The 25,042-nt window shown below is 40.3% G+C and overlaps 1 protein-coding gene across 1 annotated transcript in view; it reads left to right on the top strand.

Annotated features, from left to right (window-relative positions):
• Window positions 1-25,042, top strand: part of gbe1b (glucan (1,4-alpha-), branching enzyme 1b) — a 75,057-nt gene that overhangs the window by 28,408 nt on the left and 21,607 nt on the right. The window contains exons 9-13 of the mRNA XM_071515510.1: window positions 1,141-1,268; window positions 1,614-1,712; window positions 11,378-11,488; window positions 11,581-11,752; window positions 23,328-23,512. Of these exons, the coding sequence (XP_071371611.1) occupies window positions 1,141-1,268; window positions 1,614-1,712; window positions 11,378-11,488; window positions 11,581-11,752; window positions 23,328-23,512 (695 nt within the window). The remainder of the gene's footprint in view (window positions 1-1,140; window positions 1,269-1,613; window positions 1,713-11,377; window positions 11,489-11,580; window positions 11,753-23,327; window positions 23,513-25,042) is intronic.

The following is a 25,042-nucleotide window of genomic DNA, read 5'->3' as shown; positions in this document are numbered from 1 at the left end:
CATTAGGTTACAATTTTGCCAATGGCCTTAATCTAGTGTATTAACCTGTGTATTTTAGGTCCCATATTATTCAGATTTCATGATTTTGTTTTCAAATATAGGCTTTAGCTCAGGATGAGAAAAAGGTTCTTCATGATGTTATGCAAATAAATGTAGTTTAGTAAAAGGGGTCTTTATTAAATTCATTTTGAAGACTGAGTCCTACAGGCAGAACAGCCAAAATACTGGATCATGATTGGACGACAACAGCAGCTTCTCTAAGTCAAATCCAACCTGCTAACTGGAGGCTTTCCAGTTCAAATGCTGCAAACTTTCCTGATTGGAAGGATTTTAGCAATTATTGCAGGAGCCACTCAAGACTGAGTCTAGTTGTGATTCGTTGACCGCAGATAGTCTGAAACTGCCTCTAAAAATGGGTTTTTAAAAGTGCAACTTTAATCTAACCATTCAAATTTTGTCATTGTCTACATTTAACATCTTTGATCACATATGTATACTGTATAAAAAGAGAAACATTTGAATTCTTATAATAGGGCCCATTTTGGAAAATATGGACTTGTATAATAATACTCTGTAAGTAGTTAATAAAAATCTCCCAATATGTAATATACTTTTAAGAGTGTAACAACGCAATGTACATTAAGTATGTACAAAGTGTACAAACGTAATGTACTAACATAGGTACTTGCATTCAGTCAGGTAGTCTCATTGAAATAGAAATCTCTTTTTCAAGAGAGACCTGAAAACATTCATAAACTTGACAAGGAAAATACATAAAATAATTAATACAGTTACACATAATGTGCTCATGTTATGATGTATCTCATTGAGTACTAGTGTGTGTTATTGTGTACTTACAATGCAATTTGTCTAGTTATATTTTTCCAAAGGTTAATAATACATAGGTTAATACACTGGAATAAGGTAATTATAAAATGTTAATGAACATAATTATTTGAAGAAATGACAGTTGTGTCTTTATGGTAAAACAGAAATTTGTCATAGATTTGAATAGATCAGCAGCAAGATAACCTGGAACTCCAAAACTGAGGAGTGAAGGAGATTTTAGCAGTAAAGTTTGGGTTGTTTGGGTGGTGTATGAGATTTAGTTTATTCACGATGTGGGTGTTTACTCCTCAGGCTCAGGCTTCTCGGGGGACTACAGCGAGTACTTTGGCCTACAGGTGGACGAAGACTCTTTGGTTTACCTGATGCTTGCCAATCACATTCTACACACCCTTTATCCTGACTGCATCACCATCGCAGAGGTACACACACTCTGCCACACACACACACACACACACACTTAACATTCACTTACTTTGCAATGGCACTGCCCACAGCTATTACTAATGAAAGCACTTAATAGTTAGTAATAGCTTGCTCAAGTATTCATTGGTATAATTAAGAAATAATGCACAAGTAAATGGGATTTCGCTATTTTTGGAATGTAGTATAGGATTTTTACCCTTAATTTGCGGGTTGTCGAGTAGTAATGATGTGATCTTAGAGCATTATACAATGCAGATGGAAATGCTGAGGCTGACTCCCGGGGAAGAAACCTGTGCACACAAAGAGAAAATGTAATATGAAATTGTGTGGCTTCTCCCCAGGACGTGTCAGGGATGCCTGCTCTCTGCAGAGGAGTGGCAGAGGGAGGACTTGGTTTTGATTACCGTCTGGCTATGGCCATTCCCGACAAGTGGATCCAGGTAAGACTCTCTACTTCTTTCCAATCATACTCCTTTTCTTGCCCTTTATGTATTTTTTTTTTGTATTTTTTTTTCTTTCTGGCGGCTCTTACTGACACTGCAGGCCTTCATTACTGTAGGTATACCTATACTGAACTACTGTATATGCTACAAATGGAGAGAAAACATTTGCTTTCAGAGCAGGGATGAAGGATAAAGGGAGTGAGAGGGCATGTTAGGAGAAACAAAACACTTCTGTGTTAGATTTCAGCTGGACCTATTGCTAAGCTTTTGAATCTTTTGAAAAGCTTTCAAGTGTAAAACTTGTTTAGCAATATGGGGACGTGAGTAACATGTCCTTTATTTTTCCTAGAAAAAGGAAAGGGCCCACACACTTTGATGCTGTAATACAAGTTTAATGGTTGTTTCGAGCACAAAGGCTCTTTGTCAGGTCGAAGTCATGAGGAGTTTGCCACACCCATATATATACAGTAGTAGTATATAGACTTGATGCAACATGCAGAGGGCGTAGAAGGAAAAAATTTCAAAAACATTATCAGTGGACATCTGAAATGAAGAGGAACAACACTATAATGCATGGATGCTTAGAAAAAGTCATATTTACACTACACTACACAATATAATGTATATATGATAATATATACATAATATATGATAATACAATGTATATATACTGTATAATGTATATAGAGGCAACATAGTAGTAGTCAGTAGTCAGTTGTCAATTTTTCTGTTTTTTCATAATATGGACACCACACTAATGTAGGTGATTGATTCAATTTTCTTTTTTTATTCTGTTTTCTGATCCTTCTTTGCGTTTTTATTCTGTTTTACTGCTGTATTTGTTTTGCGAAGCACTTTGTCACACTGTTAAGAACGGTACTATAGAAATACAGGTTGTTATTATCTATTACTATAAATATTTTAAAATAAAGTAACATGGCAAGCTTGATTTTATTTCACTGTTTTGATAACCCTGCGCTGTACTGTACTGTAAAGCGGAGCTGCCCTCATAAAACTCTGCTGGACTGACCAATTTAGCCTATGGCAAGAGAGGCTGGCCAGTAGTTTGATCTGCTGGAAGCCAGATGTCAGGTGGCGGCTGGAGGAAATGTTAGTTTGATGTCCCCAAAGCTGAACCGCCTAGAGCAAGGTACTCAACCCCGACCTCAGTAGATTAGCTCTGCGGCTGACCTGGTGATCCTGCAGTCTGACCTCTTGTGTGGAGTGTGCTTGTGTTGTTCCCAAGAAGGATATAAGCAGTAACACTCATTTATTTGCAAATTAACATATTCTATACCTTTTGATAAGAAACAGACATTCATTAACACAGTTATACATTCATGAATAACATCCGTGGAGGGATACACTTGTAAATGTAAACAATTACAGTCACATGAATTTTTTTGGCTGTTATGGAGAGAGTGCTGCAGAGTCTCTTCAGCTCTCTGTACTTCAGATGTGTCTGCTGCTGTTTTCTTTGGAGCTTTGAGGGGGCTTATCAAATTGAAGAAGGTCTTTTTATGCTTTTTGTAAAGCAGCGCTGATTATATTTTCTGTTTTTCCTTAATCGTACCTGCAGTGCAAATGGGGAATGTCATTATTTATCCCTTCAGACATGAATATTTGACAGCAAAGACACATCATTGTTATTGATATCATTTGACATATCATTCATTGAAGAAGACCTTTTTCTTAGATCAATAATTATGAAAAGTGTCAACAGTCTTTGCATGGATATATGTTTTCATTAGACGCAAATGAGGAGAAAGGCAAGCTTTCATAATGTTACGTGAAGGCCATCAAGTCACTGGTCCCGGCTGAAATTCCTTTTGTGATGCTTTCATTTTAAGTGGAGGCATTTCAATAGCCTGGCAGTCACCTTTACATTTCACTTTGCTTCATTATTCGGTCTGAGATGTGTGTCCTTGGCGTAGCTTTATGTGATGCCAAAGTAAAGGTTATTTTTTCAGTTTGAATTCAATGGTGTGTTGATTTTCCCCCAACCAGTCAGACGATCTTAATAGTTGAACAATCAGAAGTTGCTGCTTTCACAACAACAAAAATTTGTCCCAGCAGGCTTATCTGCCTCTGAGGGTGTTGGGAAAAGTGAAGGCCTTGGGGTAAAATGCCCTCTTTTGCAGACATGTTTTTTGACCAGTTTTTTTCCATGATTGGTTAAGGTTACATCAGTCATGCCACACAGTATCAGGTGTAGCTCTTTGCTCTGCTACTTTCCGGTTCAGATTTAGCTGATATGTACTCTCTCAAACTCTGAAAAACAAACAACAACATCCTGGTATTTGATGTTCTAGATAAAAAATACAGAATTTTCAAACTCACACAGAAATTGTTGCATATCTGAGGACACAGGATGCTTATTTATCAAGACACACAGTCATATCAAGCTGAGGGTCAAGTCCCACCACAACAAAACTGAATAAATTGTATTAAGGTGCCGCTAAACAAGAGCAGTATGCAGGATATTTTGAAGCAATGGAGGCATAGAGGTTAGAGAAGCATAATTTACTCATTTCGAATGTTTCCTTATTTCTCCCTGGAAGCAGTAATTTGTTACACTGCTCGTTACATTACATTGCCTCGTCTGTGCACTAAATGATTTAGGTAACCAAATTGGGTGATGTCCAATTATCTTCTTGTCATCCTGTAGCTCGATACAATCAAAGTAATGAGAATAGTAAACCTTCTGCCATTTCTCATCTAGGCTAGCTCAGTGCATGCCCAAGTCTGCACTAGACATATTTTGCAAGTTAGTGGCTCCACATATCAGAGAGAGGTAGCTGTTTGAAAAATTTGAACTTCAATACCAAGAAATCCTGTAACGTGACATCTGTAAACTGCACACAGCCCGCTCGTGTTTACCAACCGGTTTTATCTGGACGGGTCATTTGCTTGTTTAGGAGACCGCAAGTAGGGCGAATATATGGGGTCTCAATTAATGGGGATGGGACGCTCTTCTCGATTGCAGCCCTGCTTTGTGATTTTGGCTGATAAAGAGGGGGTTTATTTTTACCTAAAAATCTTGCTTAGTGGAGCTTTAATATTCTAATTCAAAATCAAAAATAGAAAATTACACGCACCAACAATGACTAATTGTGAGGAAAATGAATTGGGTGATGGGGGCGGGATGTAGTTTTTAATCAATCATGAATACAGTTAATAATTCAACCTCAATCTGGTATTTGGATAGGATGATACCAGGTAATAGCTTACATTTTTTTCATTTGTAACTTCAGTATTACTACTGAAATTTAAATAGTAATTTCTAACTCTGGCAAAAGTAATAATATTACTGTTACCACCCAACACTTGTGCTTGTGACTGGAAAGTCACCAATTCAGATTCCCACATCAGCTGGGAAAATCTGGGCACCAAAAGTAATATTCTTCCTCCCTCCACAACTACTGCCGATGTGCCTTTGGGCAAAGCACTTCTCCCCCAAAGTGCCGTTTTTGAAGATGCTCAATGGCAATGGGAAAACTGTGTTTGTACTGTGCAGCTAACAGGTGTGAAAATCCATAACTGTAAATTTGTGAAGCAGGGCATCACAGGGAAAGCGCATGCATACCCGGCAATCCTCCCTTCGATAAATAAAGGTTAATATATATTTCTTTATCTGAAATTTGTTTTTCCTTGCCGTCTACACTTGAAAGGATATTGGTGCTAGACTATCTGCACACTCTCAGAAATCTGTATCGGGTTTGATACAACCTGTGCACTCTGTTTTGGAGCAATGGTTGGAGCTTCTGTTGGAGAACTTGGATAAATATTTTTACCTGAGATCAGTACATAATTCATAATTTATTATCTTGTCTCTCTTGGTTTTTGCTCATGTATTCATAGCCACGCCACCCATTCATCGCCACAATGTGCAACAGTGTTTTTATGAAATCCACAAATATTCCTTAGAAAATACATTTGTGGGAAAGCGGACAGTGGGGTTTCTCTGGGGATTGTGTGTATCTCTTTGGGTTGGCCGGGGTATTGTGGATGAATGTGGATCGGTTCATGGCCTCTATGTGTGTGTGTGTGTGTGTGTGTGTGAGTGCGAGTGTATAAGGGTGAGTAGCAATTGAACAATTTCATACATCTGGGCAGGTATGTGGTTTATAATATGTGTTTTTTTTTATTATCGTCGTCTGGTATTGGTATTGTTGGAAAAATGCTGTTTGCAGAATACCTAACAAGGTTATCTGCTGTGAGATTCATGTAAAGTGCTGTCTTTTTATCCACTGGTCTATATTGAAAGTTATATTTACTCATATATTTGGTAAAAAAGCAAAGTGGAGTGTGTGACCTCAGCGCCGCATGCATCCTCTCACACTACAGTTTCTTGTGTTTCTCGATGGGGGAAGTCTATGCATCGTTAATCAAGTCTGTCTCTCACAGCGGTGGTTTTTACTCAGTAGCAGGGAGGGGGAGAGAGTGAGAGAGAGAGAGAGAGAGAGAGAGAGAGACAGTCCCAGACTTGACCTTCCTTAGTGATGCTAGCTCTAGCTGTGCGGCAAGCAGTGCCATACCGCTGAGACGCAGCCTCCTCCACGGTTACCAGAGGTTTCACAGGATTATCCTCAGGATGCCTCTGGAGACGTTGTTGCTGCTGCTACTTTTCAAACAATATTGCTTGCGATGCAATATTCGTTTAGATAGTTCCTCTAGTTGCATTTTTTTTTTTCTTTAAACGAAATTTGTTGCCTCCCCCGAGGAGACCACGCCATGTGAATCGTAAAGCCGGAGGAAAGCAAGTGAACGCCGATATTCATGTATTTCTGTGCAGGGAAGCGTTCATGTGCTCTCGAACATGCCTTGGTATACCCAGTGAAGTGCACTCAGGGTTAGCCTTGCCTCTTCTCACAGAGTGTCAATTAGGAGGGATTTGAATGGGCTGAAGTGGAGCCTCCAGTGAGGTGTGTGTGTTGCAGAGACATGTGGGGTGGGGTGCGGTGGGAGGTGGGGAGGAGGTCAGAAAGACAGACACAGAGAGAAAGACAAAGAAACAGAGAGAGAGAGTGAGGGAGGGAGGGAGACAGAGCAACGGAGCTGGGTGTGTATTTATAGATTCACATGTGTGTGTGAATGAATCTCCCTCCCGGTTCCTTGAGCCGGGCCTCACGCTGCGTTTCGTCCTCAGCATGACTGATTGATATGACTCATTTACTGGCTGCGGAAAGCTGTTAGGACCAACAGGCTGTGAAAAATTAAGATATCCTAATGAGAGAACCAGATAAGGCGCACAGCACAAGTTTGGATGATTCGATCTGATTATGACCATAAAATGCTGTCACTCCTAATGGATAATGTTACAAAAGCCCTCTAATTTAACAAGCACCCTTCCCTCCAGCTACAATAGATTGAGATGTAATTGAAACAATTACAGGCGGAGGAGGTAGAGGGCTAGCTGGTCGCAGCTCGGAAAAGAGAAGGGAAGGCAGAGAATTCTTTGGCATCCACACTTTTTTTATTTTCCTTTCCCCAGCTCTTAAACTTGAACGTCCTCCCAATCAATTGTCCCAATTTCTGTTTCTGTCCCTCCAGTTATTCTAATTGAATGAAAATATCAGTCTGCACAGTTTCTCCCTCTATTAGTTTGAGGGGAACGAAAAATGCATTTTGGTGCTGATACTTTGCTCTGTCCATCACTCTGGAAGCGCAAACCATTCAATTAACATGACTTAATAAAATTCAGACTGCCTGCAAGCGATGACGGGAAGCAGCTTGTTTACTTAAACATGTCCACGGCTTCATCGCTAGTCCATAAGGGGCGCCCACTCTCTTTGACCCCCTAAACCGGCGTCGCCCTCCGCTCGCCTCCTTTAACTCAGTGTTTCCCACACACGGCCGCCAAAGTGTATTTGGCGACTCATTTTAGCATTTTTTATTTTTATTTTTTTATCCGTCAGAGAGAACGACGCCATCCGCGATCGATTAACTAGTGGACAATCTCCCCTCGATCTACCCCTCCAGGGTTTCCCACACATAGAAAACTTTGTGGCGGGCCGCCACAATATCAGCACTGACCGCCACAATTTTTTTTTTTTTTCACATCCACACACTTTTTATTAAATGTATTCACAATAATTATCACATTTCAATTTTAATATAATTAATGAGATTCTTTTTTTCACTATTTAATCGTAGAACTGCGTGTAGCGCATTGATTCGCTCAGCCCCTAATTGCTCCACGCGATCTCTCTCTCTCTCTCTCTCGCTCTCTCTCTCTCTGTTGCTCGGTCTCTGTCTCTCTCTCTCTCTCTCTCTCTCTCTCTCTCACCGGACCCGTCTGTTCGCCTCCCACTGCACATGTCTCCCACTTTTTTCCATGCCAAGAAGATGGCCGACTGAATTTCCGAAAAGAAGAACTAACAGTTAACGTTACTCGGAATACAGCTGAGTTTCCAAGGTTAGCACGCTGTATAGCCTAGCTGCTAGTCAGTATCCACTGAGTGGACTGATAACGTTAATATTAACTTGATATTATAATATCAATATAACTTAATGTTAACTCTGACTCTGAATATTTGCTCCCTCAATCCAGATTAATATTGAAAAATATTTTCAGAGAAGGAAAAGGACTCATCCTGAGGAGGAGCAGGGACAGTCTGGACCAGAGGAGCTGCAGTAAAACAGTAGATAATAATGTCAAAGTAGGGCTGGGCGATATGGTTGAAATCAATTATAAGGATTTTTCTTGATATCAATATATATCACGATATGGTTCATGTATGCAAAATCACGTTAAATAATCAAATTAATGTTCATCTCATTGAACCGAATGGTAATGTTAGGTGTGATGTCAAACAAAACAGAAATATTCAAATAATATTCCTACCATACCTCATTTTATCAGAGTTTTTAAGTAAAATTTGCTTGTCATCATCACTGTAGACAGCAGAAATGTGTGTCACGATATCAAAATATCTTCATATCATCACGATATGATTCCACTGAAAGACGATAAACGATAATATCGAATTATCGCCCAGCCCTATGTCAAAGGCTTGTAATTTAACGATGTAAAGATACAGGTGAAACTGACAGCACAGCAGAGAGATGTAGCAGGGCAGAGGGGCAGAAAAGCAGATTTCTCTGTAAAAGGGGTGTCATTTCTATTCTTTAGGTTAGTTATTTGTTTGACAAATGGAACTATTGCCAACCCACCTACCACCACAAATACATTCAAATTCTGTGGGAAACACTGTGTAACGGCAGAATTTCAGCTTCATCCTGCTTTATTCTATTAGCTAATTGCACTCTGAGGCCTTCCTTGTATGTTGTGTTAACTGGCGGTTGCAGGATTTAGACAGTGTTGGCTCCTTCAGCGAGGCTTATTACAGGGAACTGTGAGGTGAGCGAGGGAGTGCCTTTCAGTAGAGCTAAGCCGCAGGCAAAGACATTTGCGTGGGCAGAAAGTTCATTAATTTCCAAAACAGTGAAAATATAAAGATAGGGAGGCATTAGCTTGATCCGTGGGATTGAGTGTTATACTCCTCCTCTCTCGGCTCACCTCTTCCTCTGGGGGTGGCACTATATGTGTGAAGAGCGGATGTCCCCATAGCAACGCAATCCGAAACACAGTTCCAATAGATGTGTTTGCTAAAAAAGAGGAGGTTGGATGCTCAGGCCAGTCGCCAAATGTAAAACAAGGGCTTTGCACTAAATGGCTCTCTGCCTCCAAGGCTTTTCCAGCACCTCAGGACGAGGCGATGGAAGTGGAGGGACCCTTGAATCACTCACAGTATGTCAGTGGCAGTAAGATGACCTCATCCTGCACTGCGAGATTTTTTTTTATATTTGGCTCTGCCTAATTAATCTGGGCGCTCTGGTTTGCTCCTGACAGCAGGCTTGTAAAGTAAGATTTGTGCACTGCTCATTATCATTGATGAAGTGGAGTGTCAGTGGTGCCAGGCAGCTTGGCTGGTTGGGGTTGATGTGGGTGAGCTGGTGGTAGAGAAGTCGTCCACCCAGTCACTCCTGTCTCTGCTTCGACAGTTCCACTCCCAGATTAATTGCTCCCAGACCACTTTTGCGGTTGAATTGAATTGTAATGATTCATAAGGAAGTGCAAAGTCTGTCTGTCTGATTGTATGTGGATGTGGAGGCGGCTAGGATGATCTCGGGGGTATATTCTGCAGATTCACTTGTTTAGCTCTTTTATTGGAGCTGGTCAAAAAAAAAAAAAAAAAAAAAAAGCCAGCATTTAGGGGATTTATTTATTTTCAGCTATTATTGCCCTCTATGTTCAGCTGCAGGAGTCAAATTCAGTACAATAACAACAAAAATCAGTTTTCAAAATAGTGTTACGATATGCTTTCCAAAAAAAATAACATAAAGAACAAAATGTTTACATGAATCAAAAACAGGTTTGCGTGAAAATAAAACTGGGAAATGAAATCAACATAAAATGGGTTTGTTGAAAAGTGATTTTTTTTTTTTTTCTTTTTGAAGAAGTTATTTTAAAAAATAATGCCCAAGCTAAGCTTCTCAGGCAGCAGGGGAACTGGCTACTTTTGGTGTTGAGATTAAATTTAAGAATAGCCAGCAGGGCTTTTTTTGAGAATCTCAGGCTCACAGGGAGTTAAAAGATCTGAGATTTTGTTGTACATGTAGATGACAAGTGCTTCGCAGAGGCTTTCTGGTGGCATCGGTAATGACTAATATGGCCACACAGGCTAGGTGAAGAGGAGTGAATGTGGACAGATGGTGATATAGGCCAGGATACCCTCTATTTAGGTGGACCAGCCAGTTCATCTCAGACATATTGATCGGCACAATTTACTCTCTTTACTCAGAGGATTATGGCTCTGTAGAGTAATATAAAGGTTTCCTGACATGTCAATCACCTGTCATGGCCAATTCCACTGAGCAGGCTTCAGCCTGTCACCGAGATGGGCTCGCCAGCTCCCCTGCCAATCAGACAGGCTGTGTGTCTATCACAGAGGGTTCTTGGAGGTTAAGTTCACAACAACTTGCTCTTTACACTCACTCTTTTTTCCTCGTTTTTCCATTTAGTAGTGATATTGATACTGTGGTTGTCTTTCTAGCATCTCATGCTCGTTTATTAAAACATCCCTCTGCCCTCTGCTGTACATGTAGCTGTCTTGACTTTGCCCTGTGCCTCCATTTGCCTGTGCAAGTTTGAGTGATTAGGGCCAGTTCCTGTTCGCGACCATAGCTGCACTGTGTGGGCAGATGTACTTGTGATGCATTTGTTGGTTGCCTGCATTTCCTTCTGACCTCTGCAAACGACTCCTCGGCAGGAAGTGTGGATGTGGGCAGGCCAGCGGCAGGGCATTGATTCCATGGCTGGATTTATTGTTGAATCCCTCCATTTGGATGAGAGGCTCTGACCTTGCCCATCTCAGGTGGGGAAGGCTGATGCCTGACTACCCATGGGCTGTAGGGAAGTTATTAAAAACTCCATTACCGCCATTCAAAGATAGACATAACTCATGGTGGGGATATAGAGATGTCAAAACAGAGATTGATCTGAGAAGGAAGTGTAACCCAGAGAAAAGTTAAGAAAGGTAGAAAGACAGAGCCAGGACCCAACGCTGAGCTTCAGCCATCAGTCAGACCCTGAATGGATCTCTCAGCCGGCCATCTATCACACCTTTTCTCAATAACCCCTCCCTGTCATTGAGCAGATCCTGAAGGAGTTAAAGGATGAGGACTGGAACATAGGCAATATCGTCCATACACTGACCAACAGGCGTTATGGAGAGAAATGCATAGCCTATGCGGAGAGTCATGACCAGGTAGGCCATTACCTCATGATCCCAATTTACGGTTTAAGTAAAGCATTAGCAGTATCTAGCTGTGGCTAATTGAATCTAACCCAACTTGCCAGGCTCTGGTTGGGGACAAGACTCTGGCCTTCTGGCTAATGGACAAGGAGATGTACACCAACATGAGCTCCCTGATTCCCATGACATACGTCATCGACCGTGGCATCCAGCTGCATAAGATGATCCGCCTCCTCACTCAAGGCCTGGGCGGAGAGGGCTACCTCAACTTCATAGGTGAGTCGTCATGGTGACGCACACTGACTCTTAGACCTGGGAATGAGTTCAGTTACACCTAAATGATTGTTAAGAAATAGTAGCCTTGAGTGTTTTTCACAGTTCTATAAGATACCTGCGTTTTGGTGATTTTTTGTTTGTTTGGGGGTTTTTTTTTGCACAGTTGATTTTCTTTTTACACACATTCCAATTCATTCATTTGAATCTTTTAACCTATTAAACAGAGTAAAAATAAATAACAAAAATGACACAAAAAGGCAAAGAATTCAGCCTACAATTGACATTTTTAGTCAGAACATCTGTCATATCATATTAGATATCATATAACACATATCATGCATCCTGTCAAATCATATGCCATATAGTCATATCATGTCATATACTAATATACATTGTGTCATATAATCATATATCATCATATAATCGTGTCATATCAATATATAACCATATCAGCTGTCAGCCTGGTGCAGTAATCTGGCGGTCACAGTGAAATCGAAGATTGACAGTCTGATTCAGAAAGCGACGGGGGTCACGGGTGCGAGGCAGCATCCCTCTCTTTGGTCCATTTTTTTGAACAAAACAGGCGAGGAAAATCATTTCAGATCCCTCACATGTATTCTTCCTGCATTTCAACTTGTCCCCTCAGGCAGACACTACAGTCCCCGAGTGTTCACTGAACAGATATAAACACGCATTCATTCCCCTGTCCATCCAACTCCTCGACAAGCGATGGGCAGAAATGGGCTTTAATATAACTATTTTATTGATAAGGCTATCCCCGGTGTCTTTATTTATGCTGTCATAGGTGTTATCTTTTGTAATGTAGTATCATTTGGGGGTGTCATAATGTTTTATTTATTTAGCAGTGCGGTCAAAAACAAATTGTACCTCGGCAACAATAAAGAGATTTTAATTCATAAAGGCTTGAAATAATAATAATCCTCGTGTCACTTGTTCCATTTGGGGGAAAACGTGTTCCGCTATTAGACTTGTTATGTTGCTTTCATGGATATATCTCTAGAGTAGTTTTCCACCAACGAGTCAAGGCTGAAGATAACCATCAAAGAAACCTTTTGAAGTGCAGTTGACATTGGTTAATATTCACTTTCCAGAGCTCGTGCTGAAAGGCAGGACAAAAGCTGTCTAAAATCAGATAGGCGTTTCAAATGGAACCAATCCTCAGTCACTGTTGAAATGCTCCTCATTTTCAACACATCATCTAAGCTGTGGTGTGACTTTATCGTGGCCTGCTGGTAAAGATAATAAAGTGATAATTAATGATGTTGGAAGTTGACCTTGGCTGAGGGGAATGTGTTTCCGTGCTTGTGGTGGTCTCCGGCTTAATGTAAATACAGCATACCCTCGCTATTCACAGCATTTTAGCTCCACCTGGTGACTAGGTGTTCTGGCCAAGCTGTGTGTCCTCTAAAAATCCAGATAATTTAAGATGACGCCTGTGCTATATTACCATAAATTCATTATTACTTGTTTTAAAGCACTGACTTACGCACTTGCATACTTTAAAGAGAGTGAACCATCCTCTCTTCTGTAACAACACTGCAAAAACACGTCCATCTTAAGGAGTCATTTAGTCTCATATTCAGCCTTAAAATCTTATTTTTCTTAAACTCAAGAGACAAATTCTGCCAATGAGATGAGATAACTCCGCTTGTTTTCAATGCAGCTTCACTAGATTCAGGAATTTTCTAGAAAATGAGTGTCAGTATGTTGAAACAAGTCAGAATAAGGCAGATCACTGCACTATTATCAAGTAAAATGACACTTGATTCTACAAATTTCTTGATTTGCATTGGAAACAAGTGAAATTATCACACCCCACTGGCAGATTTTTTCACTTATTTTAAGAAAATTAGGATTTTAGGACTCAATAAGAGGGTAAATGACTTGTTAAGATGGAGATTTTTTTGCAGTGAAGCAGTGAACATCTCATATTCCACGTGCGGTGGAATAGCCCCTTTGGACCAGTCAGTGACAACACTTAAAATTGATATGGGGGGTGGGGGGGGGGGCATAATTAAAGCCGGTTTTCCTTTGATGGACAATCATAACGGCGTAGCTCACAATGAAAAGGATGTCAGAGAATTGACCCCATGTGGGCAGTTGAGGGACAGTTGATAGTAATTAGATCTGATTCTTTGGCAAAAGTGTAGCTCAAAACATGCTCTGCTGCACTCTCGGATCTTTGTCTTCCATGGATTTTTTGGTCCTACATTTTCTGTCAACCTTCTGCCATCTTGTGCAGCTCCAACTGCTCGGGTTTTATGAGCGGCGCTTAACTTTGACTGACAGGGCAGGAGCAACAATATGGCCACATTCGTTTCAAGCCTAAAGCCCTTCACCTAGGGATTAATAGGACATGGGGGGGGGGGGGGGGGATTTCTGATTATTTGGACATAATTGCGTATTGTGCATTTGAGCATACAATAATAGAGCAAAGTTTTTAGCTTTTTATATATACCTTTTATTAAATTGGTAATCAGACGATGACACATTGGCATCATTTTGTAAGGGAAATGGCACAAAATCTTTTTTAGCATCAGAATAGTCCTCATCTACAGTAAAGTCAAGAATTGACACAGCAGCAACTAAACTACTTATGAAATGGATCATACAGTATGTACTAAACACGTAACAAATTACCAGTGATTTTATCAAGTTGATCAATCACCTTTTATGAGAAAGATGAGTTTTAACTAACATATTGTCTGTTTGTTTGTAGATTCCTTGCATATTTTCATCACATACAGTATGCAAATTGCATTACAGCAGCAGAAACAGAGGCTCTTATGGCTGTCCAGATGCCGCTGAGCGTTTTATGTCAGGTGTCAACCGGTTCTTTAAAACGTGAACTGATCCACTCAAAGACATTTTTCCCCTGCAAATGCTTGAAACTGGCTAAATGATACAATATTACACTAAATCAAATCTTGAAACTTGAAAGGGCAATGCCACTCATTTTTTTAAATTCACCATATCATCAAGCCAAGGCTATTTCAGTCACTATGTGTGGAAAATTAACTGTTATCTTACAAAGCTAGAAACCACAGAACTAATGTTCTGACAGTATGTGATGTCGTCAGGATGTACTTAAGGACCTGAAATTACCTGAAATTATCTTTTTTCTGTTGCCATTAATAGTTTCTGAGCATTAATGGGGGTGAAAAGGTCTCCTATACGAAGCAATATGCTGTACTGCATATATTGCTTTTCTTTGTATTATTAAAAAAAAAAACCCATCAAATTAGAGCTGCTACAGTGACAGTGATTTGAAGGCTGCGATTCAGTTTTCAACTTTATAAAATGACCTTCACTTTATATACGAACTAGAAAATGTGTCTGTAACTACAGAAAATCAACAAGGGTGTTCTCACAGTCGTCTCGAACACTTTGTAATGTCTCACATCTTTTAAGTATCAGCTTCAGAATTTTTTTTTTTTTTTTTTTTTTTTTCCATCTGCAGTAAGTGGAAACAAGTCTCACATTGCCTTGTGAAATCTGCCCCTAATGGTGTTCTTGCTTCTTGTACTGCTGGCTGTGAGAAGTTTTTAACCTCCAGATCAAAGATCACTCCTCTTGCTGAAACAGTCTGCCCCGGTCTCGACTGGAAGCCACTTATTGCCAATTTCACCGCAGGACCTTATGGATACTGTATCACATATGAGACCGTCCTCCAGTTCTTTAGTTATTCTGACTAATATCCTCAAAGGGGTTGTGAGGACCTAGCTTGCTCTTTGATATGAATATTTCTCTTTTCACCGGTTGTGATCCTGACTAATTTAAGATGGCAAGTGTTTAGGCTCAGCTGAAAAATCCCTCCATTGATCCATTCAGCCTTAATATGTATAGGCCCATTCCCAAGGTACCTTTTATTGAATTTTGGAGACTAGATTAAATTGAGATTAGGTTTTTGATACAACTGTATCACAACAAGTTGTATAGGTGGTAGACAAAAAAATTCAGTCTTGTTTTTGTAAACACTGTTGTACTGAAATTGCCCTTCTTAGAGTTACTAATAATATCCTGATGAGTTCAGATTCTGCCGTGTATTAGCATTACTTGACCTAAACAGAGCCTTTTAACATCAGTAATCATGCCATTCTAATTGATAATCCATTTGTGATTGTGCTTCTTCTGCTTCTTCAATGATTATGTATTGCGTGCCGCAAGGCTCAGTTCTGGGGCCGGCTCTAAATATAACCCCTTTGTCATATTATTCTCCTTTCACCACTATACTTATGATAATATACTTTGTTACTTACTTCATCTAGTATTTTTAAAGGTAAAAAAGGTTTCTTATTCCTGCTGGTTCGGAGTTGTTTTTCCAGCAATTCTGCTACCAGGTTGCTGACAGGAGACTAAATGCATGGAAGGTCATATTAACCCTGTTTTACTTTATAATAGTTGCCTTTTAGTTGCCTTTTAGAATTTTAGAAGTAAAGATTTTACTGATCACATTTTCTTTCACCGACAGGCTTTTATGTAATTACTTTTTCCTTTTTTATGCCGGTGGTATTTACCTGTTCTTGTATAACCCTGTCATGTATTATTTTATTTTCCAGTTCATTCTGTGTTGCGTCACAGATTTGAGGATATGGCACAAACTCTTCTATCTTACTCACAGAACTGTCCTATAGAGCACAGAAAAAAACAGAACTGGAATGAATACGCATGGCATTTTTAAAATGAATACTCACCGAACTGTATTCCATTTCCTTAAATTCTAATTTGCTGAATTATTCAGACAAATAAGGCAAATTCACAATTCAAACTCTTAATTTACCCCATTCTATCAAGTGGATTGAAGAGAAGAAAAGGCAGAGATGTGGAAAAGAGAACGCTATGTAGGAGGCTGAGAGAGAAATAATGTTCTCTTTTGAGAGTTCCTGTCTGGCTGACTAAAATAATATGCCATTATCTCTTGATAGCAGTAACTAATGGATGAAAGTTTTTGGGGTTTTTTTTTTTCTAAAGATTTTTTTTTTTTTTTTCTGAAGAAAAGAACACCAAAACAAGAAACTAAAAAAAGCTTATGTTTGTAAATCCCCAAAGGTACAAGCCTCAGTTCAGCCCCGAGGACTTGGCAATGTTTAGGGCATCAGGCAAGCATTAGCGAAATGCTTAAGCAAAGAAAAAAATTTCAAGTAAATACGAGATGACATGCCGTGTCAATGGATCAATGGCTGCAGAGTCATTTAGCCAGTGCTGAGCAAGAACAAATTGTTTGAGCAAGCAAATCAATTTGAAGTGCCTAGCCTAGAAAAACCCATCTATTTATTCTATTTACTCATGACCAATAGCAAACACCACACAGAAAGAGAACAGAGGGAGCATCAGTATTTGCGATGCTGAGAGACGGATACTGTAAAGGTTGTTGGAGTGTCAATGACATTAAAGCGGCAAGTGGCGTGGCAGTAATGAAACGCCTCAGTGGTTTTATCATCACATCAGCAGGGATAGAAAGGAAGCACTCTCACTTCCTGACTTTCAGGGCTCACAGAGACTTAAGATAACCTTGCAGATTTACAGTCTAAATTATTAGCTAAAAATTTCTCCCCCACCACTCTGTATTCATGGAAAGGTACAATGCAACAGGCAGCCATTATACTGTGGCCTTGGACGGTGAATTGAAATCCAGCACTTCCTCCTCATACATTTCAAATAGATAATCTCACTGAAAGCTAACTGGGTTTTCAAGCTCTTGGTTTTTGATGAACGTGCTGATCCCACCTCTGCTGTTTGACCAGTAATGCTTATTTAATGTGCACAAGTGGGAGTGCGAGTGTACATTAACACCCAGAGTAACAAGAAATCAATCAAGCAAGTGCAAATAATCATTGGAACATGTCTTCAGCTTGTTTTGTTTTTTTTTAAACGCTGCGCCTAAAACCTTCTGTGACTCCCTCCCTCCCATCCCCTCTTGATTCCCTCATTGATCTTGCTTTGCCAGAATCCCTCCAATGGAAAACACATTGATCCTTGGCTCCTTCTTGTGCTGCTAATTACTGAGGGGAGTGTGTCACTGTGAGGCCCTTATCTGATGCAGGGCTGTGCAGAGGAGTAATGGGATGTGCCAGCTAGAAAGCTGTCTGACATAACCTTGTGTAAACACGGTTGCCCCCCATTAATCATATCATTGTTGGAACCACCATAAATTTAAGCATTGAGATGATCCTAAGAAACTTGTGTTGATTTTTTTTTTCCCCACCCATTTAATATCAGTTCAAAATCTCACATGAAACGCACATTCTTAAGGTCCTAATAGCAAATACATATTCGGCAGGGTTGACCCTCGGTGTTGCTTGTAAAGCCGAGCAACGCTGGCTAGGCCAAATGGAATTTCACAGCATTTATTTCAGAGAAATATCTGCTGAGTTTAACCTACTTTCTCTAAAACCTTTGATAATGACGGGCGTTAGTTCAGATCTTTCGATTCCAGTAATTGACCTAAGCTTCTCGAGGAGGGGTTGAACCGTTACATGTTTGAAGCTAGAAGGGGATGGAATAGTAGCCAAAGAAATATTTATGATAGATATAAAAAAAAAACCTTTTTGGAGCGATTAATAGGGATGTCTAGAGAAGTGGTTCTCAACGTGGGGTCCGGGGACCACAGCAAATTGATGAATTGTTTAGCATAAACTTTAGCATTATTTCATTTACAAGAAATTAACACAATTAGAGAATGTAGAAGAATGACTGTTTTGATCATGGCTTCACTGTTATCTCTCTACCTACAACACAGATAGTCATGGAATTCTTGACAAAATCATATCTAACAATAAAAATATTCTCAGATGTGGGTCCAAGAGACAAAATCTCATCAAATGGGGGGTCCGTGGCCCTTATGTGGACTAACCTAGGGGTCCTTGATATGAAAAATCACTGGTCTAGAGGACAGGTATGTGTGAGCAGCGGGCTTAAACTCAGACAAAAAAAAAAGAAAAGAGGTCCCAGACATCATGGGAGGTCTCAAGCCTAATATTCATAATCCCCTCCTTCAAAAACATAATTCTCTTACTCCTTAGGCTTTGACGTTATGACTGGGAGGGGAGCTTTCACTGTAATGTATAGCATTGAATAGGACTGTAGAGTTATGGCAATGCTCTGAAATACAATTAGAGAAATAATATCACTCTTGTATCTGCTTTCTGACACTTTGGGCTTAGACTGTCATAACATTCCTGCCAGCGCAAGGTGTGGTTTTCTCTTTTTGTTTTGAGGTGTGACGTTTTATACACCATTTAGGATTTGAAGCTGCTTTTTATAAAACCCTAAACTAAACCCTAAACCATACGCTATGCTAATGTGTGTATTAGTCCAGACAGCCAGATGGAAATATCTTAAGGCCTTCAGTTTACTTTACTGAACAGTTTTTACTCGCAAAACTTTGGAGTTAGTTTCCCCCTAATTTTCCAAAGCTGGCCTTAATTGTTTTCTTTGTTTGTGATATTTTAGGAAGCAAATCTTTGTGTGTATTATACTCTCACTCCTCACCATATTTCCCCTCAGATCACCGTGCCCCAGCTATATTATGAGACACAAATTATGTTTTTATTTATGTGTGTATTGGGGTGAGAATCCATCATATTTCATTCTTGTACAGAATGTGCTATCTGGTTTATTTCAGCTGTGAGGAGGCAGAGGAGGGTGATTATCATGGTGATTAATGCAGGCATATGGGAGGAACATTGCTGTATTATTGTAGAGGAGAGCTGGAGAAGGAGGGAAAAGATTAACTAATGGAGGTGTGTCTGATGCGTTTCTTTAAAGCTGAACTGAGATGCAGAGTCACAGGCTTCCACGGGGCACCGAATGAACCTCTACTGGAAATCAATCAACACCACTTGTCTTTAAAATAACAGTGGGAAACTGAAAATAAACACAAGTAAACAGAGGCTAGTTCATTTATACAGCTAATTAAGTGTGGCTCTTTTGAAAGCTTTTATCAAAGCATGGGCGTGTATCTGGGCTTGCTGTCTTAAACAGTGATTAGCAGGCAGACCACGTTTTTTCCAGAGTTCTCCAGCCCCTGTGTTTACTTGTGTGTGTGTGTGTGTGTGTGTGTGTGTGTGTGTGTGTGTGTGTGTGTGTGTGTGTGTGTGTGTGTGCGCGCGTGTGTGTGCCTGACACACGCTCACAGTGCAAGTGGATGATAAGGAATAGCTTACTGCTGCCTGCCCATTAAAGGAAAAGTCCACACTAAAATACTTTCACACTGTAAAAAAAAAATGCTATTGGTGATGTACCTTGCATTCCTGGGTCCATTTAGTTGGTTGGTGGTGTATTTTTCTTATTCCTGCGGATAGTCGGCCAAACGTAGACGACGTGATGTCACGTTGAGATATTTCCGACGCAGCTACAATCGAGTTTGATGGCAGAAAAATGTCCAGCTATCTAAAACATCAACAGTAAATGTCAGGTTTTGGTGTCAGACCCTCAGAATCAAAGCAGATCAGAGTGAGGGCTTCTTTCTAGATTTACCGTTTTTGCACCGACGTTCAACAATCATACAGGGAGAAATCCATCGTAGAAAAGGCAGAGAGACCAATTTCTGCACTGACAGTAGCCTCACTAGACCAAAATGCAGTGCATATACAGCTTGAATCTTTCCGGATCCGTCGTTGGTAGAAAAAGAGGTTATAACACCCTCTTTGACGGCTTTTTTGTCATTTGGGCAAGGCACACTACGACATCGCTCTATCTCCATTCTCAGTTTTTCTCGACTGGAAAAACTAACCGTCTCCATCTACTTGTATCCAACACAAAGATCCCTCTTCTCTGGGGGTCGTTGAAAGTCCTTCGGGGAAACGTAAGAAATCACCAGGTGAAGTAGAAGCAGAGGAGGCAGGCTGAGGGAAAAGTGGATTCAACGAAAAAGTAAATTACGACACTTCATTGCAGAATAACTCCTGGAAAGCGTTTAACATCACAGATTGATGATATCTAACAGTGTAAGAGTATCGCAGGGTGGATCTTTTCCTTTAAGCAGCACCTAAGGAGTGAGTTCCCTGTGGTAATCATGGGGCTTTTTTCCTTAGGTGGTGCTTAACAGGTGGAGCCCATAGCACATTTGAGGGTATTCTCCTTTCATGCCATTGCTCCCTCTTGACATGTTCTTGATATCATGTGAATGTTACCTGCAAACAGAGAGCATTATACTTAGTGTGACCGCCTTTCTAAAGAACTTTTTTGTATTCATGTTTCTTTCCTTGAGGGAAGGTTGTCAACTTGCAGCTTGTCCTTGTCATCCTTCATTCAGAACGATCCGTAGTATCTTACTTGTCTTCTTTCAAGTGGGCTGAGAACTACCAGTACATCAATTCATCTTCTTATTCAAGGTTACTCTTGAGTCAAGATGATCACACCAGGAGGATCAGAGGCTATCATTTGCATTCATTATATATATATATATTTACCGAAAGATTAGCTCTTACTTTGAGCAAAACCGAGGTGGTACCTGCATCAGAATCAGAACAGAAATGGAAAATATGAAGAAAAAAAAAATATTTCAGAATTATTTGCAAATATCATCCTTTTCTATTAGTTAATTTAGATAGTGATTCAGTTAATTTACGTGATACATGTCTACACTTGAAATATTTGATTTGCTGTACAAATTCTGTATCTCAAAAACAAACATTTGGTGGAAAAAATATTTCAAATGTTTCATTTTTTTTAACAGCAAAAACATGTTTCCTTCATGTGCCTTTGAATATTTTGAACTACTTGAAGTATTCCTGAATATGTATTGACTTTGACAATGGTGCAGAAAGTCATCTGATGTATGAAAAAAGGCAATATTCAATATTTCATCTTTAACAGTATTCAGTCTTATAAATCCAATGCCATGTGTCATCACTCTTGAATAAGTTTCCTGTCTGCGAAAACTGTTTGAACTTTGAAATATTTACTTTGTCACGAAGAGTAATTAAAGCCGTACCCGTTCCTGGTATGATGTTTAAAAATTTTTTTTCCACATATGCTAAACTAAATAGGTGTCCTGTGTGCTGCGCGGTGAGATTATTTGCATGTGGAATAATAAGACGTGAATTTTCGAATGCACAAAGAATATGTAGCTTAGGCTACGCATTCCTGTTGGTGGAGTGGAGGAAAGAAAGTCCTCCTTTGACTGCCAGTGTTCCAAGTCTGAGGTGTAATTCTCTCCTTTACATTTCAAGTTCAGCTGTGTGGGAGGCTTATTATTTGTGCAGATGTCACAAGAAAAGGCTCTCTCTCCCTCCCTCCCTTCCCTCTCTCTCTCTCTCTCTCCCTCTCCCTCTCCCCCTCCCTCTCTCTCCCTCTCCCTCTCTCTCTTCCTCTCTCTCTCCCTCTCCCTCTCTCTCCCTCTCTCTCTCTCTCTCTCTCTCTGCTGCCCTAATTCCTAGGCAAGTGCTGCAGTGGGCTTGTTCAGTTGGCAGTCCACGGCTTATTGTTTGCTACTTCTTTAACACCTACATAATGTATTTCATTAGAATCTGCTGTCACTCCCTGTCCGTTCCACTTCATCCCATCACTCTGATTTTTCTTTTTTTTTTTTCAGGGGTGGGGGTGGGGTTTTTCAGTACCCGAATAAACAACTAGCCTCTATTCTATTGTCATGCCTCTTTCCTCTGCCTCTTGTCAATGCGTTTCTTCCTCTGCCGGGAATTCAATTATCCCGACTGTTGTTTTATGATGTTGTCTTGACATCCGATGACGGATTCATTATCTCATCTCTCTGCATGACAGGGCAGTTGCATCAGGACTGTTTGTCTCATAGACTTCTGCGAATTCAGCTTTGCATGTGGACTGCGTAGCTCCGTCTCTGTCTGAGATGCTAGTCTGAGGCTTTCACTCAAGCCCTTGCTGGGTTTCCCTCTCAGCTGAAAGATACTGAGGAAACTGAGCAATTTTCTGCAGCAGCTGCACAAAAAAAAAAGTACAACAGGCACAGTTGTGGTGCTTGAGAGGAGACAGAATATTTCAGAAATTTAGCTAATGCTTTAATAAACATGAATTAATGAATGCTGTGATAAAGAGAGATCTCCTGGAGAATTCCCTCTTTGTGCTTATTTGTGTCAGACTTATGAATAGTTCTTTGCAATTTCTCCCCATTTCCAGCGTCAACTTGAAGTTTGCTCTCTGTTATGAGAAGAAATATTATATAAATATATCCTGTTGAATTAATTTTGCATATATTTGTTGGAAAAGTGAGTCTCAAATGAAAGCTCTGGGATTTATTTGCACTGTGTTTCCCCTTGTTTTGGCTTTTTTGAAGTTTTATTCATGAAAGGGCAAGTTCCTGGGTGCCAGGAAGGGCACAGTTGGTGAAATGTTGCAAGAGCTTTGTCGCACTGTATTAATATGGATAGTGCTAACCTTTTGTTGGGGTTATAAAATGGTGCCTGACTGTACAATGGTTCAGGTGCCTTTGATCTTTTTTTTGTCTTGTTAAGAATTGTCCAAACCCTGAAAAGGACCTCATACATCACAGTGTGATACAGTATGCTAATTCATAGAGAATGTGTGCCTATCCATTCATTATGTACGTTCTTTAATAATGTTCTCTGTATTGCAGGGAATGAGTTTGGCCATCCAGAGTGGCTGGATTTCCCCAGAGAGGGGAACAATCAGAGTTACCACTATGCCCGGCGGCAGTTTAACCTACTGGACACGGATCACCTCCGTTACAGTCAGCTCTACGCCTTTGACCGGGACATGAACCGCACCGAGGACAAGTACGGCTGGCTGGCTGCCCCACCTGTAAGGACAGAGCACGCTTACTGCATACACACTCACACACAAGCATTTACTGTGCGGTATGTGCACGCACACACCCCCACACTCATGTGACAAAATGACATGAAAATATAACGGCATGGCTCCTTATCACTGCCAATGTCTCTACCTTTTGTCTGTAACTGCTTTAGCTCATATAACATTGTTTTTTGCTCATAACTCGATTCTCAGGCCACCATCGATACATACCTTTTTTTTTCTTCCTATTTCCAAATTGAGGAGTAGTTCTCAGACAGGTGGAGATAAATGCACCATAAAGAGGGTTCATTTTGGAAATGTCTTGTATCTCTGGCTGCTGTCAAGGTGAACAGTAATGGATTTCACTCTCATACTGCAGCTCTTCTCTTTGCCTGCAATTGAAGCCTATGGGAAAAAATGATGTAGCACGGTGTTTTTCTCTTGAGGGGCTGGTAGCAAAGTAATGGGATAATGCAAATGGAGAGTGTTTGGCTAAATTGACAGGGATTAGAAGTGAGTGTGTGTAATTGATTCAAAAATACCCTCCCTCGCATGCCCACGATTCAGGCCTCAGATTAGAGCTACTTCACCTTGCTGCGTTACACTCTGACCTATTTCTCCCCACCAGCCAGACGGATGCAGCGGAGGAGGAAATGTATCAGAGAGCATAATTAGAGCCATGTCTGGTTCACAGGGATAATTTTTGCATATTGGTCTATCAATCAGAAGTGTGCGCTGACTTTATGAAGCCTTTAACACCCTTTACAACTGGGTGAAACAGAGCTTTAGAGGTAAGGCAAAGGGAAAGCAGAGCCTGGCTGGCTGTTTTCTCTGCTCTCTTTTGGGGGGAACGGTGGGGAATGCTGATCCCTAAGGAGGCTACTGGCAGGAAATATGCATACATTTGGCACCAATACCGACCTGCAACATATTGGGTGCTCTTATTCTTGGCTGTTTCTATGTTTTGTTTTGTTTTTTATGTGAAGCCATGCAGTAGATGGGTGCGCTTCAATGTGCACTTAAGACATCATCTGAGAATGTTCTTTCTCTGATCTATCACCTCAGATTATGCGTGGAATAGTTTTTATTATTATTACATTATGGCATTTTGAAGGTTGTCATTTCAGCGAAGTTTCATAATGTGTAAAGATCTGGGCAGCTGGGAAGTAGGGAGTGAGTCTCCATAATTCCTTCAACAAGCCCCTATGACAGCAAGCATTCACCCTGCTGAACTGTCCATGAGCAAGACACTGCATGAGGGCTGTAATTAAGACCACCTTAGTCGAGTCCAAGTCACTTCCAAGACCAGGACCAAAGCAGGTTGAGACCAAGTCAAAACAAAGACCAGAGCAAATTGAGTCGTTTTCAAGTGAGTGAGAGTTTCTTAAAGGATAAGGCTGGTGTTTTTTAATGCATTGCTTACCGTCAACAAATCCTATGAAAATAATAATAATTTTGCCAACAAGTCTTGTCCATGTAACCGGTGCCCAATGAAGCCATGTTCCAGCAGCCATAGAACTCCATTGTATTAAAAAA

Source organism: Centroberyx affinis, unplaced genomic scaffold (assembly GCF_046629955.1).
Source record: "Centroberyx affinis isolate AG114_WGS23_722 - 3 ecotype Tasmania unplaced genomic scaffold, CSIRO-AGI_Caff_v1 ptg000358l_1, whole genome shotgun sequence".
Taxonomy (NCBI): Eukaryota; Metazoa; Chordata; class Actinopteri; order Beryciformes; family Berycidae; genus Centroberyx; species Centroberyx affinis.
This window is presented reverse-complemented; position numbering and strand designations above follow the sequence as displayed.